This window comes from Mercenaria mercenaria, chromosome 5, assembly GCF_021730395.1.
Source record: "Mercenaria mercenaria strain notata chromosome 5, MADL_Memer_1, whole genome shotgun sequence".
Classification (NCBI taxonomy): Eukaryota; Metazoa; Mollusca; class Bivalvia; order Venerida; family Veneridae; genus Mercenaria; species Mercenaria mercenaria.
In genome coordinates this window covers 74,892,106-74,910,380 of record NC_069365.1, presented here as the reverse complement: position 1 = coordinate 74,910,380, position 18,275 = coordinate 74,892,106, and the positions used below count along the sequence as shown (strand labels likewise).

The 18,275-nt window shown below is 35.7% G+C and overlaps 1 protein-coding gene across 4 annotated transcripts in view; it reads left to right on the top strand.

Moving 5' to 3' along the window:
* Positions 1–18,275, top strand: part of LOC123557644 (uncharacterized) — a 44,927-nt gene that overhangs the window by 18,141 nt on the left and 8,511 nt on the right. The window contains exons 4-10 of one of the 4 annotated variants that reach the window (XM_045349242.2): positions 3,502–3,808; positions 6,302–6,346; positions 9,175–9,237; positions 9,619–9,657; positions 11,963–12,126; positions 12,600–12,816; positions 13,507–13,560. In XM_045349242.2, the coding sequence (XP_045205177.2) occupies positions 3,502–3,808; positions 6,302–6,346; positions 9,175–9,237; positions 9,619–9,657; positions 11,963–12,126; positions 12,600–12,816; positions 13,507–13,560 (889 nt within the window). The remainder of the gene's footprint in view (positions 1–3,501; positions 3,809–6,301; positions 6,347–9,174; positions 9,238–9,618; positions 9,658–11,962; positions 12,127–12,599; positions 12,817–13,506; positions 13,561–18,275) is intronic. The other 3 variants (XM_045349245.2, XM_045349244.2, XM_045349246.2) reach the window with 3 other exon arrangements.

Sequence of the window (18,275 nt, the reverse complement as noted above, 5' to 3'; positions counted from 1 at the left end):
TCGTGTTCGAAAATGAAATTTGACCTTGATTTTGACCTAGTGACCTACTTTCACATTTCTCAAGCTAGAGCCTTCGGATTTGGACCACATGTATAGTTTTGTGCACTGGAAAAGAACTTTGACCTTGACATTGACCTAGTGACCTCCTTTCACATTTTTGAAGGTACAGGCTTCAAATTTGGACCACATGAATAGTTTTGTGTTCAAAATTGAAATTTGACCTTGATTTTGACCTAGTGACCTACTTTCACAGTTCTCAAACTAGAGCCTCAAATTTGGACCACATGCATAGTTTTGTGTACCGAAAAAAACTTTGACCTTGACATTGACCTAGTGACCTACTTTCACATTTTTGAAGGTACATGCTTCAAATTTGGACCACATGCATATTTTTGTGTTCTGAATTGAAATTTGACATTGATTTTTACCTAGTACCTACTTTCACATTTCTCAACCTGCAGCCTCCAGATTTGAAGCACATGCATAGTTTTGTATACTGAAATGAAATTTGACCTTGAAATTGATCTTGTGATCTACTTTCACATTTCTCAAGCTACAGCTTTCAAATTTGGACCACATGCATGGACCACATGCACAGTGTTGTGTACCGAAATGAAATTTGACCTTGATTTTGACCTTGAGCTAGTCTTGAAATTGGAACATTCAAAAATGGCTCAATTGTGGGCACCAAGATCACTCTGTGATCTCTTGTTAGCTCACCAGAGCCAAAGGCTCAGGGTTAGCAATTCTGATCAGTCCGTAAACTTTTACTTTAAAAGACATCTCCTCATATACCGCTAGGCCAATTTCATCCAATCTTCACAGGAATGTTCCTTGGGTGAAGCCCCAGGGTCACTTGATTTTACATAGGAAAATCTTCGAAAAATTCTAAAAATAAGCCAGAAGGCTTAGAGCTTAGATAGTTGACATGTAGCATTGCCTAGTAGACTTCTACAAAATTTGTTCAAACCATGACCCCCGGGGTCAAATTGACCCCGCCCCATGGGGTTACTTAAGTTGTACAACGAAAAATCTTCAAAATTTTCTTAAAATAAACAAGAAGGCCTAGAGCTTAGATATTTGACCTGTAGCATTGCCTAGTTGACCTCTACAAAATTTGTTCAGTCTTGACCCCCAGGGTCAAATTGACCCAGCCCTAAGGGTTAGGTCACTAGGCCAAAGTTGTTTACGGTGCAAAAAAAATAAACCAGAAGGCCTAGATCTATGATATTTGATATGTAACATTGCCTAGTAGACTTCTACAAACTTTGTTCAAATCATGACCCCCGGGGTAAAATTGGACCCGCCCCAGGGGTCACTTGATTTTACATAGGAAAATCTTCAAAAATGTTCTAAAAATAAACCAGAAGGCCTAGAGCTTAAATATTTCACATGTAGCATTTCCTAGTGGATATCTAAAAAAAAAAATTCAAATCATGACCCCCGGGATCAAATTGATCCCGCCCCATAGGGTTACTTGATTGTACATGGAAAAATCTTCAAAATTTTCTAAAAATAAACCAGAAGGCCTACAGCTTAAATATTTGACATGTAGCATTGCCTAGTGGACCTCTACAAAATTTGTTCAAATTATGACCTCCGGGGTCAAAATTGACCCCGCCACAGGGGTCACTTGATTTTACATAAGAAAATCTTCAAACATTTTCTAAAAATAAACCAGAAGGCCTAGATCTTAGATATTTGACCTGTAGCATTGCCTAGTAGACTTCTACATAATTTTTTCAAAAGATGACCCCCGGGGTCAAATTGATCCCGCCCCATAGGGTTACTTGATTGTACGTAGAAAAATCCTCAAAATTTTCTAAAAAAAAATACAGAAGGCCTAGAGCTTAGATATTTGACATGTAGCATTGCCTAGTTGACCTCTACAAAATTTGTTTAATCTTGACCCCCCAGGGCCGAATTGGCCCATCCCCAGGGGTTACTTGATTGTACATAGGGAAATCTTCATAAATTTGCTAAAAATAAACCAGAAGGTCTAGATCTATGATATTTGATATGTAACATTGCCTAGTAGACTTCTACAAACTTAATTCAAATCATAACCCCCGGGGTAAAATTGGACCCGCCCTAGGGGTCACTTGATTTTACATAGGAACATCTTCAAATTTTTTCTAAAAATAAACCAGAAGGCCTAGAGCTTAAATATTTCTCATGTAGCATTTCCTAGTGGACCTCTATAAAACATTTTCAAATTATGACCCCCGGGATCAAATTGATCCCGCCCCATGGGGTTACTTGTTTGTACATAGAAAAATCTTCAAAATTTTCTAGAAATAAACCAGAAGGCCCAGAGCTTAGATATTTGACATGTAACATTGCCTAGTGGACCTCTACAAAATTTGTTCAAATTATGACCTCCGGGGTCAAAATTGACCCCCGCCACAGGGGTCACTTGATTTTACATAGGAAAATCTTCAAAAATTTTCTTGAAATAAACCAGAAGGCCTAGATCTTAGATATTTGACCTGTAGCATAACCTAGTAGACTTCTACATAATTTTTTCAAATCATGACCCCCGGGGTCAAATTTACCCCGCCCCATAGGGTTACGTAATTGTACATAGAAAAGTCTTCAAATTTTTTAAAAAATAAACCAGAAGGCCTAGAGCTTAGATATTTGACTTGTAGCATTGCCTAGTGGACTTCTACAAACTTTGTTAAAATCATGACCCCCGGGGTAAAATTGGCCCCGCCCCAGGGGTTACTTGATTGTACATCGGAAAATCTTCCAAATATTTTTCTAAAATGTAGCTCATATTACTCAGGTGAACGATCCAGGGTCATCATGACCCTCTTATTTTTGTTTTACAGAGTTGAAATATCCCATCATCTAGAAAATGCAAGATTAATGTAAACTTGCATATCATATTTAAATAAAGAAATAGTCACCTTTATACAATGTTTGTACTTTTTTTAATTAAACACTGGTAAATTCTTGAAAAAAAAGTAAACCATAATTACGTATGTTATGGAATTTTACTTTATGTAATGGGCCTTTTCATTTCTTGAATAACTGTCTAGCATAATATACGGAGAATGAAAACTGTCATAAAACGTTGTTTGAGCCTTGTGTACCACGTTTTAAGGTTTATTTGATACAGTGTGTGCGTACGTTACGTCGTTTAAATTCCTCTCCTTAACTTCTATATTTTAAGGCACGAAATACTAACCATATAAGTAGATGCGCATAATGCACGACCTTTTCCGTTCAATGAAATTTTAAGAATTGATTTATGGGTATTTGAAATATCACGCCAGCAACGCCAGTCTTAGCTTATTATCTGACACTACTGCACAGACATCAAAAATTATGGTCTTCTATCATTTTTAGTTTTACATATTATGAACAGAACAGCTTATCAGCAATTGCTGATTTATCAGTATCTTAAGCACTGTCAAATGTTCTTGTTTTAAAAAATGGAAGATGTTTCAATATTTTATAAATGTTTTGGCAGTTATAGAAGTGGTTATATTCCAGCTTCAGAATGATACCTCGGTCATTGGTATAGGCGATATCCGGAAAATGCTCGATGATGTTGCTAAGGCAGTTGAGGATGAACTAAGAACTGAAAAAGATGATCACAAGAAGAAAACTGAAAAACTAAAGTTAGAATTGATTAAAATCACAAACAAGTATGTTAGTGCTTTTAAAAGACAAGAAAAATTGTCAATGTCTGAGCTAGATAAAGTATTACAGTCTGCAGTTGATGAAATGGGAGTGCATACAAAGAAATCAATTATAGAGGATCACTCAACACAAAAGAAACACCAACATGAATCTGAGGGTAAGTAATGTTACCTAAAACGAAACCTTTTTACAGCCTTTAGAAATCAACCGTCCACAAATATTGACTGGGAAACACTTGGTATACTTTTTCCGTCATTAACATTTTCAAAATAGTTCTTAGTAGTACGTTATATTGTATTTTATGGCCCCCTTCGAAGAAGGAGGGGTATATTGTTTTGCAGATGTCGGTTGGTGGGTCTGTCGGTCGGTCGGAATGTAGACCAATCCGTTTCCGGATGATAACTCTAGAACGCTTGGGCCTAGGATCATGGAAGTTGATAGGGAGGTTAGTCATCACCAGCAGATGACCCCTGTTGATTTTGAGGTCTGTATGTCAAAGGTCAAGGTCACAGTGACCCTGAATAGTAAAACGGTTTACAAATGATAACTCAAGAACACTTGGACATAGGATCATGAAAGTTGATAAGAAGGTTGGTAATGACTAGCAGATGACCTCTATTGATTTTGAGGTCAGTATGTTAAAGGTCAAGGTCACAGTGACCCTGAACAGTAAAACGGTTTCCGGATGATAACTCAAGAAGTGCTTGGGCCTAATGTCAGGAAAATTGATAGTTAGGTTGGCCATGACCAGCAGATGACCCCTATTGATTTTGAGGTCATTAGGTCAAAGGTCAATGTCACATTGGCCAGGAACAGTTAAACGGTTCCTGATCTTGTCCAAAACCATAGGGTCTAGGGCTTTGATATTTGGTATGTAGCAAAATCTAGTGGTCCTCTACCAAGATTGTTCAGATTATTTCCTTGGGGTCAAATATGGCCCCAACCCGCTGTTCACATGGTTTATATAGACTTATATAGGATAAAACTTTGAAAACCTCTTGTCAAAAACCACAGGGCCGAGGGCTTTGCTATTTTATATATGACATCATCTAGTGGCCCTCTACTAAGATTGTTCAAATTATTCCCCTAGAGTCAAATATGGCTCCGCCCTGGTGGTCACATGGTTTACATAGACTTATATAGGGAAAAACTTTGCAAATCTTCTTGTCCAAACCACAAAGACTATGGCTTTGATATTTTGTAATGTAGCATCATTTAGTAGTTTTCTACCAAGTTTGTTCAAATTATCCCTCTAGGGTCAAATATTGCCCCGCCCCAGGGGTCATATGGTTCATATAGACTTATATAGGGAAGAACTTAGAATCTTCATGTCCATAACTTACATCATTCAAATTTGGACCACATGTATAGTTTTGAGTGGCAAGATGAACCTTGACATGAGTTGACCTTGATCTTGACCTAGTGACCTACTTTCAAATTTCTGTAACTACAGCCTTCAAATTTGGACCACATGCATAGGTTTGTGTACCGAAAACAACTTTGACCTTGTTATTGACCTAGTGACCTACTTTCACATTTTTAAAGGTACAGGCTTCAAATTTGGACCACATGCATAGTTTTTTGTTCCAAAATAAAATTTGACCTTGATTTTGACTAGTGACCTACTTGCACATTTCTCAAGCTACAGCCTTCAAATTTGAACCACAAGCATAGTTTTGTGTACTGAAATGAACTTTGATCTTGAGATTGACCTAGTGACCTACTTTCACTTTTCTGAAGGTACAGGCTTCAAATTTGGACCACTTGCATAGTTTTGTGTTCCGAAATAAAATTTGACCTTGATTTTGACCTACTTTCACATTTCTCAAGCTACAGCCTTCAAATTTGAACCCCATGCATAGTTTTGTGTACCAAAATGAACTTTGATCTTGAGATTGACCTTATGACCTACTTTCACATTTCTAAAGCTACAGGCTTCAAATTTTGACCGCATGCATATTTTTGTGTTCTGAATTGAAATTTGACATTAATTTTTTATCTATTACCTACTTCCACTTTTCTCAAGCTACAGCCTCCAAATTTGAAGCACATGCATAGTTCTGTCTACCGAAATGAACTTTGACCTTGAAATTGATCTAGTGACCTGCTTTCACATTTCTCAAGCCACAGCTTTCAAATTTGGACCACATACACATTGTTTTGTACCGAAATGAAATTTGCCCTTGATTTTGACCTTGAGCTAGTCTTGAAATTTGGAACATTCAAAAATGGCTTAGTGGATGGCGCCAAGATCACTCTGTAATCTCTTGTTAGGTTCATAGGTTAAAGGTCAATGTCAAATTAAACCAGAATGGTAGAACTTTTGTTTACAGCGAGCATATAATTTCTGTTCCTTGTGCAATTACTGAATGCATCAAGGGGGGCATTTCGTGTTCGACGGGCTCTTGTTTTACTTCTATAAATACTGTAATTTCTATTTGTTTACACAACAAAATGGTTTGAAAAGAAACTACTTAAATATACATTAAAACAATTCCTTGTCCACTTTACCGATAAAAATTGCAACCCATTTTGATTGTATTTCAGATCTTCATGAAAAAATCAAATATTCTTATGCATTTGTGAGTAAATAAACTAACTGTGACGTTATAGTTAACGCAATTAATTAATTATTGATAATTAATTTCAGGGCTATCTTTCCCTGATGCTCTAAAATACAAGCCAAGAGAAGAAAGTAAGTACATATTATCAAAGGCGAGTAATTATGGACTTTAAGAATGTTAGTGACGTTTAATTCTTCTTGTAAGACATTTAACCCTTACCCTGCTAAATTTCTATGATGAACTTGTCCAACTTTTAATTTGGACAGTGCCATTAACTGTTAAAATGTTGCGTGTATGTAAAGTGCATCAGTTAAAATCAATAGATAAGTTTTTGACTTTTATGATAAACTATAATGCTATTGATTGCAAATTTTTGCCAGAACACCAAACTGCAAATAAATAATCATATAACCATTTTGGCTCTTCTTCTTCTGTATTAACTTAGTCTCTTTCTCTAGTCTGTAATTCTAAAACAGGAAAGGCTAACAGCACCCTCGTTTGAATGTTCCCAGCAAGTGCATCAATTGATTCATTATTTTGCCTAATTAGCACGACTGTATCGCATATAGCGGCTTTTGCAAGATCTAAATATAAATTATGAATCATTCTAAAACTCTCCGGGTATTAGGAAATTTAACATTTTTTACCTGGAAACATTTTATGCAAGACATATTGAAGGTTTTGTAGCAGTCCACTTATAAATAAAGTCGAGATTGATTTTTTAAATGTTGGTGTTAACAAGGCCGAAATCAACAATTGGCAAATATCCAATCGAAATTTTATATGAACTGAAATTCAAAACAAATCAAGATAACTTGAAAATTTGAAAAAGTTCCTATTACTACCCTAACACGACACATGGATTCTCTAGAAGTCCCAATGTGATTTATATGCACGAACATTACATTCAGTCTTTGGGATATAAAGTGTCTACGATAAAATTACATTTCGTTCAATCTAGCAGGGCGGAGAGAGATTCCATCACTTTTACGTATATACGTACGTGTACTGTTTCTACGTGTTCATGTTAAATATTGATATCAAGCTTTCACAATATTTTTTTTCAAATACATTGAATTGATTTTATTTTACTATATGTACGCATCTACTTATTAGCGTACTGAATGTGCCTGCTAAGGGTAGTGCATCTGTATTGTATGACACTCCTAAAGTGTACCAGTGATGTGTGTTCTGAATTTTACACGAAAGAATAAAATCAGCATCTTTACAAAGGTCGCTTTCCGCATAAAAATGTTGAACTTTAAACTCCGTTACTCACCGAGCCGGGTGGTCAGTGATTAATTCCGCAAATAACATATAAGCATCTAGGCCCGAAATGCCTGTTTTGTTTCTTCCTCGTGGTTTCCTCGTAAAGTGCTGGAATATCTACCTTGTTTCCAGTAACATGCAGTGTTTATAATAAAACTAGTTATATTAAAAACAAGAGCTGTCGGAGGACAGCAACGCTCGACTATTCGACAGCCTTGTCAATTGAATGAATATACATGTCGAAAAAGGAGCATAATTTTGTAAAATTGCAAAACAGTGTTATTGAACCTATACAATGCATATCAGGTCTTCACAATGGACAAGAAAGTGTGTGACGTTTCAATCTTTTTCCATTAGTAGGTACTGACATATCAACTTACATACAGTAACTTAACCAAAAATCATTAAGTGAAAAAGGGAGCATAATTCCGTGAAAAAAGCAAAGTAGAGTTATGGAATCTGTGTACTGCATGTAAATTCATGACAGTGAACAAGTGTGTGACGTTGTGTGTGAAGATTCAATCCATTCACATAAGTGGTTACTGAGATACCGGCTTAAATACAAAAACTGTACCAAATCGGGACGCGAACGCCGACGCGAACGCAGATGCCGACGCCGGCGCATTGATGAGTCCAGTAGCTCTACATATTATTTGAATAGTCGAGCTTATAAGTATACATTAGTAACACACACATGCAAGCACGCACGCACACACTCACGTACGCACACACGCACGCACGCACGCACGCACACACACATATATATAAATAACCAATACTAAAACTAAGGCGCTGTCTGTCAATATCCGATATTGTAAAACATCCGAATTGGTGCCGTGGAGAGGACATCGCCGCGATTTGTTGATATTATGTGTTAAGACTTCCGTGAGGCGTGACATACGACATAAAATACCTCTAACTATGGTGGCTGATTTCTGCCATTTCGTGTGTTTGTGTCGGCGAGGCGAAATGTTGAAGTAACGAAAACCCGAAAGATCGAAATAATGCTTATTTGTCGCGTGTTCGCCTTTCGACTTTCGAGGCGAATACACGAAGTAACGAAACATTGAAGGCGAAATAACGAAATTTCAGAGGCAAACACACGGACTTTTATAATATTAAACACTTTTCGTGTCCGCGGGTATTAAAACTTCGTTATTTCGCCTTCAGTGTTCGTTACTTCGTGTATTCGCCTCGGAAGGCGAAAGGCGAACATACGAAAATTGAGCTGTTTTCGACCTTTTGTTACTTCGATCCGCCGACACGAACACACAATTCTTTCGTGTAGGGTCTGTCTGAATACATATTAATGGCGCAAAATGGGGCGTAGTGTATCTATGAATTTAATATCAGAACTAAAAAACTTGAAGAGTGACAAGTTTTTATTGCATATGAAACATTTTCTATCATAAATTGAGAACATCTTTTGTATAAATGGTAAAACACATTATCGAGATAGCATTCAGATTTCAGGTCGGCGTAATGATATGCCCCATAAGACTGACAGAAGCTTTATATATGTACACATTTAATACTAGTAATAAAATATCTACACAATGACATCTTTTATGGATGTGAATGAATACTATTTTACGCCAAAGATGTCAAATTGATTTTTGAAATTTGAATTACAGACAGAAAATAAATGGTACGAAAAGTATGTTGTATTATTCTGTTTTCTTCATTACAGAAGGTACAGATGCAAATCCTGAGTTACAGGCAGAGGAAGTTATATCTGTCCGACTAAAAGAACGTAAGTTAGAATACTGGTAATGTTAACTGTAACTGTATCTTCCGGCCTTATAGATGTCAGCACTATATAGTGTAGATATTCAAAATGTCTCCTATAATCTTACTATAGTCGGATTTAAGATGCCCAAATGTCAATGTATACATACAAAAATGTTATTTTATATGGTAACGTTCACCGGAAATGAATTTATAGTTTTGATTAAGGTATCCGGTCCACAAATGAGCAAGTTCTATCTAACAGTGCTATTGAAATACAAATTTAAATAATGATGCCTCTTAAGCTTATAATTTTGATGTCATTTGAAAGTGTATTATCTACTGAAAAAAAATATAAATTACATGACAAAATGTTTCATAAAAATTTTATTTCTTTACTTTATAGTTTTCAATGATGCTTCAACAGAAATCCAGTTATTACAGTGTAAGATTTATCATTTCACATTCCAAAAAACTGTTTGTAGTGATTCATGCATATTACTATGGTCATCTTGTTTATGCCTCGGTCACAAAACCGTATGATGTCCGTACGGTTTTGAAAAGTCGTACGAGTCCACCAATTTTAGTATCCTTACGGTCTCTGTAGAATCATAGCGTCTGGTCACAATATCTACGGGCACCGTACGATCTTTAAAGAATACAAGCGTAGGATATCCGTACGGACATCGCAGAAAAGTCGTGCAGAACTCGTACGGAGCCCGGCCGTACCTCGTAAGGTGCTCGTGGGTTCGTACGGCACTCGCACGGCACTCGTACGTTGTCCGCACGGTGTCCGTGCGACAAGAACAAATCAGTCCGGCGACGTCTGAAAAATTTCTGTTTTCAATCGTAGGATATCCGTACTGACATCGCAGACAAGCTGTACGGAGCTGGCAAGGAATCCGGCCGTACCTCGTACGATGCCCGTTGGCTCGTACGGCGCTCGTATGGTATCCGTACGGTGTCCCTGCGACAAGAATAAACCAGTTTGGCGACGTCTGAACAAATGCCCATTTGTAGCTACTCAGCTCATCGTAACATCCTGCGATTCCCGTAACATCGTACGGACATCGTACGTTGACTGTGCGAGTCCCGTGCGATAGTCTTGCAAGTATCAGCAAGCCTCGCAGTTTTCGAAATCCGTGCGTTGCCTGTACCAGCTCTTCCGGGGCCCATGCGGTTCCCGTACGGGACACTTGCGAGCTGCTTCCGACTTCGAAAATCTCTACGAGCTCGAAAAGAACTCGGGATGTCGGTGAAACCCGAGTCCACATCGAGTTCAAATAACCCGTACGACAGTCAGACGAGTCTACGTTATCCGTACGGACGCCGTACGAGTTTGCCAAAATTCGACTGAAAACCTACTCGTACGGAGCTCGTAGCGCTCTTTTGAACAGGGTATTACATATTCTTGTTCAGCAGACATAACTCTTTCAAATGCTACAAAAAATAAAGAAACACGGGATCACAAGACATCGAATTGTTATCTATTGGTGGATCGGATACTTTAAACTATCCAACCATCAAATTTTCCGATAACATTCTTAAATTGTATTTTCAAACCGTTATCATTTTCCCAAGAATTTCAGTGTCAAGGATATGACTATTTTACAACGAACTGTGCACGTCTTAACATCTGAGATAAATGCACACTTTTGTTTTACCTCACTAAATTTTTATATGCCTGTTTTGGAAAAACGAACATATTATGTGATGGCGGGGGTGTCTGTCCATCCGTCTATCTGTCCGAGCAAACGAAATGAAATGTTGTGTACTGAAGACAATAGGTAACGGTAAATTCTATTCATTCCTTACTGCCTATTGGTTATTTTCCGTCGCTTGTTTGGTAGTTTGTAACAAATGATATGCACAACAATTATCTGTTCGTAAGAACGTCCGTCCTTCTGTCCGAGTAAACGAGAGAAGATTTATTGGATATTGAAGAGAAAAGGTAACTGTAAATTTTATTCATTCCGTACTGCCTATTGGGTACTTTCTGTCGCTTGTTTGAAACTTTATAAGAAAAGAAATGCCCAATATAGGTCGGTTTGTAAGAACATTCGTCTGTCAGTTTGCCTGTGATAATTTATGAAAGGATGCTTGGTAGATTTACTTCTGCTCTAGTACTCGGGCATATAATCATAAGGTCCAGGTCAAGGGTATTTTTTGTTACAATCCACTATTTTTTGCCAGAGTTATTGTCCCTTTTTTACTAAAAAATCTACAAACTGTCGGTGTCCGTTTGATTACTCTTCGAAGGACGAACGGATTACATTCATTAATACACAGCTATATAATTAGATAATACAGGCGACGTTAGGTTCCGTTTATAACCCATATTTTCGTTGGGGTTTTGGCCCATTTTCGACTTATTTTTTATTAAGATATGCCAGCCCGCTTAGCTCAGTAGGGAGAGCGTTGGTCTACGGATCGCGGGGTCGCGAGTTCGATCCCCGGGCGGGGCGTATGTTCTCAGTGACGATTTGATAAAAGACATTGTGTCTGAAATCATTCGTCCTCCACCTCTGATGATTCATGTGGGGAAGTTGGCAGTTACTTGCGGAGAACAGGTTTGTACTGGTACAGAATCCAGGAACACTGGTTAGGTTAACTGCCCGCCGTTACATGACTAAAATACTGTTGAAAAACGGGGTTAAACCCAAAACAAACAAACAAACAAAGACTTAAGATTTGTAAAGAAATGATCTGTTTTCCAAATTGCAAGTTCATACCTTTTGCGTCTCTTTCAGATGAAGAGGTTACAGAATCGGCTGATCATGAAAAGCTAGAGACATTCAAGACTTACATAGACAAAGCCCGCAGAAAACTTGTAGTTTACATGATTCCAGATCCTGTACTTGACTGTTTTTTAGAGGACAAACTATTCGATTTTCAAGAAACAAGAGATATTTGGGTAGGATATATATAATTTTCCCACAAAGTTAAATTATTTTAATCATCCTAACTATATTAATTAAGGGAAATATTAGAGTATATGATTTGAATATTTGTAATTCCCTAGCTGATCAGTAATAAAACGTTGAATAATATCTATAAAGAATACAAGGGAATTTCAAATAGTTAGGGTGACTGACAACAAATTTAGATATTCCTGTTAAAGATCGTTCATGCTTCTATATGTTATACATTTTCATTATCTTATAGTTTTCTTTCTTTTTCAAGTTTTGTGATATATTTGTCAAACACTTGCAGAAAGTCAGTACTTATATCTGTTTATTTGTGAAATCTGAACCTAAATGATGTGCGTGTTGCCTAGTTACGCATGAACTTTTTCTATACCATTACAAAAAGCATAGCTTATCCTGTATATATAATGACATGTAAAAACCTGTTCTTTTTATGTTTAAAGTTGAATATTTTACGCAGGAAGAAAGATACACAACAGAAAAGAATAGGAAAATTTTGGATAAAGTCAGGTCTAAAGGGGAATTTTGTTATGACAATTTAAAGAAATGTCTGATAAAGACGAAGCAGAAGCTGTTAGTCGAAATGCTAGAATGTATCGAAAACGGCAAAGACACAAGCATCTTGGAGAAACAACTTCAAGATAAGGCAGTTAAAACACAGTCTAAAGTGATTAAAGGTGTGTTTAATTGTACATGTTTCGAATGTTGTTAGAATGCACCTATCCTGACTATCAAATTTAAATCACTGTTACATGTACACTAATGAATAACATTTTACAATGTCTTCCTTCAGTTGAAAACGCAAGCTAATCCCAATTTAATGATAAAGACACAAAGACAGATTTACATTTCTACTACTGATACATTGAAAAACATGTCACACATGTTCACTTTGCGCTTAGGTAATAGCAGATTAATACTTTATTAAACTTTAAGGAAAGAAAATTGCCTGTCACAATGTAGGACATTTTTGGAACAAAATGGTAATTTTAAAAAGGTAAAAACATTAAGAATTGCAAGATCATTACATAGTAAATGACAACTGCACATGTGTTACGTTTCTCAAATTTAGTTTTTCTTCTTTACTGGCCTTAGACATGTGTTGCGATTTTACCGTGTTCACCTTTAATTGTACTTTCGTGATGGACCATATGTCACTTTAATGCAGATTACTTCATCAATCTATTTTTAAGAATTTAGATATTAAGGTAGAGTTGATAGGTTTTCAGTAGACATTTAAGGTACGATCGATGTAATAATGTTTCTGTTATTTATTCAGTCTGTTAGTACTATATTCATCTGACAGTCTATGTGACACTGTCATGTAGCTTTGTTATATTCCTACTCTCTTTTTTTCTTTATCCTAGGTACAAACCCAGAGTTACAGGCACTGGAAGATGCGTATATTCAACGAAAACATCGTAAGTTACCATGTTGATACGTTTACTGCAATTACGTTTTCTTCTCTTATAATAGTTTGCATTGAATTTTGTAGATATACGTGAGGACATGCACAAATACCTGATTAACATAAACCGGAAATTGATTTACCGTAAAACAAGCAACTTTTATGTTTGAAACTAATTGTTTGAGAGGTCAGTAAAAAGGTTACTAGAATGTCTATTCAACCACAAACAGTGCACCTTTTAAATTATTGGTAAAAAAAACAGCACTTTTACAAGAGCTTTCGTTGCTCTAATGGTATTTAATGTATCTTGACTATGTGAATATAACTTACAAACCAGCCAGTGAGACGAATTCATTTATAATGTTTTCAAAGGTAAACGAGAACGGTTATAAACAAACACGAACTTAACAACCAATCAGAGTTTCACTGACCATCGATACTATCGAAAACCTGATATCGGTATTCTCTTGTAGCTTTGAAAGTACAGTACAAATGATTTAACAAGCTGTAGATGTTGATGTATAAAAATATACATGTAAAATACACGGACTGGAGTTTATTGAACGCCATAAGTTGCTAGAGTATCGTAGATTGTATTTATCAATTTTTATATATCTTTTAATATATGTTTATGAACATTGATATTACCTGTCATGTATGTTACAAGGATTTGATCTGAATACTAATAAAGCCAGACGTTAGTAGAAAATCCTAACATACGTATGTTAAAATCAGTATTTACTAAAGAAATATTATTCTCCTGAAATCTATGGGGTTCTTTCAGTTTCCTATTAATCATTTTTGTCTTGCACAAAGGTATATCGTTAAAAGCTATAAACTATACCGAAGCAGGAAAAAATAAACGAACATATCAACAGGGATGTGCAGCTAAGTATATTGTTATCTAGTCTGTAAAATATCCAAACAAAACACTAAATCAAAGAGTTAAATCTAGATGTACAAACATATAACAAGAATACCACACAGTACCTTATATCATAGTAATTAAGCAACTATCTACATGTAGATAGAACTTACTAAGGGTTACCCAATACCCCAAAAATCACTGTAATTCATAGTATATTCCCATATGCAGTGACAGAGGATCACATCAATTTACTATACAAAAAGGATACAGTTTGTACTTTTTTGCCCAGATTTCAGAGAATTTCTCTGGTTTCCCCTAATCCATGCATGTAATTTTATGACCATTTAATGGACATTAATTAATCAAAAGCTGTATATTGAGACAACATGCAAGTTGATATGATCAGTGGCAATGCCTCACCTAACTATGGTCTAAGAAACCACTGCATAGTTATCCTATCAGCAGAAATAAGACTGACCAGTTACATGATTTTATAATTTCTTTATTCACTTATTGAAAGGTTCCAGCAGTGATGCACATTTGCTTCCCAGTCCGTCTGAGTACAGAATGTTAAGCCAAATGCATGAAAAGTATATGAATTTAAATAGTTTTTGATTTTTTATAGCCTACTTTATGAACACAGCACTGTTTTCAAAGGCGCTCGCTACAGATTTTCCGGACGGGTCGATATTTACCCCAGCACCGTGCCAATTTGGTTGTGTTTCTAATCGATGTAGCTCATTGCAGAGTTGGAGCGGTCTTCTGCGCATGCCCGGAAGTGATTATCTAATGTCACGTACGGCAAAAATTCGCAAATTATTGTATGTTCGCATGCATTTGATGTATAATATGTATAATATACTGACTAAAGGTTAGGGTAAGTATCACCATGGCTACAAAATATATACATTTGAAGTACTTTTAGTTCAAATTGCTTCAGTCCGACATATACTGGAGTCTGTAACTCTGCATTAAGTCTCAGCTGTTTCTAATCCCGTACCGTACCCATACCGTACATCCGTATTCGTAAACTATAGGTTTTGTTCGGAGAAAGGCGGAAACTTTCATCGTTCTATGACATCAGAATGCTTCAGAAACACTTTAAAATCCGCTTATTAAGAAATCTGCCGTTTGATAATTTGATATATCTCTAAGTCATTTGCTCAAACACTGAAAGAGTATTTCGTACCAACCTGCGTTGTATTAATGCCCTCCACACCCCACCTCGTTGTAATTTGATTTAAGCGAAATCTAATATGGTGACCTATCCATTTTCTTTTTGTTTTAGATTAGGTAGACATAACCAAAGGTATGTGCAGAGTTTGATTAAATTCTGTTATGTGAAACTCGAGAAAATAGCAGAAGTACCAACTTAAAATTGACAAAAATATGCAAAAATAGCCCTTAGGTCTGCTGAACAAGTATTCCTTTCTTTACAAAATCATTTTCTTTTGATTTCTCTGAGCATGTTTCAAATAGATATATTGTTTTCCGTTATAAAAATGCTTAGATATCAAATTTATGCTGATTATTGTACTTTACTGAAATACATTTTAGGATTATAGAAATTTTGAAAAATGTTAAAAATAGCACCATATCTAGGGGCAAATTAAAATGAAACAAAGCTGGTGACCTAGTATTTTTATTTCATTTTTCAATACATCATAACTTGTTCTTTTAATACAAAACATTTCATCAAAATCTATTTTTGAGAAAAAAGTTACGAAACTGTAGCGAGCGTCCTGAAAAGTAATCTTAATTAACATCATAGATTTATAGAGTGCATGGTATAAAGTTTTATGGTACATCCAATTTCATTTGCATGAACTCAGAACGATCGAATAGCCTGCTTCGCTTGAACTCCACCTTTGGTCCTTATAAAATCCCTATCTACATATGGTATACAATTAATGTGATTGTTTTTTCAATAAGCATAAAACTGTATTTTATAGCATTTCCATACTTTCCTTTAATAGTCAATTGCTAAGTAAGATATGAAGTACAAAATTTCAACTTTTGTAATTTTTCTCTTAGTTTATGTGATAGTGACAAATGCAAGTCTATTTTAGAGATTTTCGCAGACTGGTTGTAATATTATCGATATTGGACATAGGATATAGACTGGTTACATTCACAATTTTAAAAATAAAAATAAAAAAAAATATATATCGTTGTCTAGGAGCTAGTCTTAGTGTTACCTAATTATATTTGAAATTCAGTTGGTTCGAACTACCTATGACTCGAATAAATTTCTATGGGCCGAGCAAGTTGGAGCACTTTAACAAAGTTGGACTGTACTTTATTTCGCTGAACAATCATTAAATTATATACAAATATTTATTGGTACATCTCAATATCAAAACTTTCAAAACCACAACATCTGAATTAAAGATACATGTTTCTTTCTTCAAAATCATGTAAACTACGTAAATGATGTGAATCATAAGAATATTTCATTATTAATTTTAACAGAAGTCGCTCATCTGACTTTGACTATTTGACCTTGAATATAATTATGTATGACACGCTGGATCATGAATGGTTACCTCTGTGTTAAGTATAAAGTAGTGGCCCCTTAAAGGAAACAAGAGCCACCATTTGGACAACTTTGGGAGATGATCCTACCAACTTTACAATAATGTCACAGACCAAGTTTGATTAAGTTCCGTGAAGGGGTTCACGAGCAGGCTTGTTGCAGTACCAGTAGTACTGCTACTGAAGGTCAGTGCTTTAATACTTTTTTAAAAATGACCTGAAGTACTGTTTAAATTAGATTGGCTTTCTCAAGAGCTGGGCTCCAGATTTGGCTCAATGATTTTCTTTAAATTTGGAGGTTTTGTCATATTATTGACATCATAAAAATGTTTATTGCTATTTTTAAAATAGCCGCATGATGCTTATCATGTCTTGATCATGCGTTTAATTGGAAAAAATTGGAATTCATGAAATAGTTATTTGATGATATTTCAGTGATATCAAATTTCAAACTCGGTCTTGTTAAAAATACATTAGCATAAGGTATATAATAATTTACTGAATTACCATTTGCCACATTTGAAACTGTAACAACCTTTCTTTTTAAAATAAATTTGCACTATGTTGAATTAGTAAACAAACTCGTTTTTGTATGTTCAAGCTAAAAATACGGTACTGATCCAAAATGATCAAGAACAAGTGACATCACTATGTATCACTATTGTGATGACCTGTTGCACATAACTTACGGGTCAGAAGTTTTATGCTTGGGTGATATAGGTTATATTGCTCACAAGTAAGCAGGAGCCTAGTAGTTCTACTAGAAAACGTGGCAAAATAGAACATACTGGAATTAAGTGAATTTTCTTTCTTCACTATTTCTCAGTTTTATTTCAAAATGCAGCCATAATTGGTTCACTGAAACTAAGGGAAATTAAAGCTTGTCTCTCAAGAGATAGTTTGTTAACTATTAATTTATCCGCAATTATTGTGCAATAGTATGTCTACACACGGTGGAAGTTGTACTAAAAATTATATAAAAGTCTCTGGAAAAAAATCCTGCGAACTTTATTTCATATCCACTTGGCTTTTAAAACAATGTCTGGATGAGGTCTGCTATAACTTTACTTGCTTTGTTCCCCTTTTTACAGAACATCTTCTTATAATTATATTGTATTACCAGGCATAATATTGAAATTTTAAAATGGCATTCACCCACTCAGAATGTGTACCGAAGGAGTTTAAAAAACGCAAATTAGTCAAATCCCCAGACCATTTTAGAGGTTCAGGGAAATGTAGTTAATGCCAATCTAAAGTGGCATCTACACAAAGTCGGTCTTTACGAGGGTCTAAAACTGTCACTCGATTGAATCGGCTCTACTGTA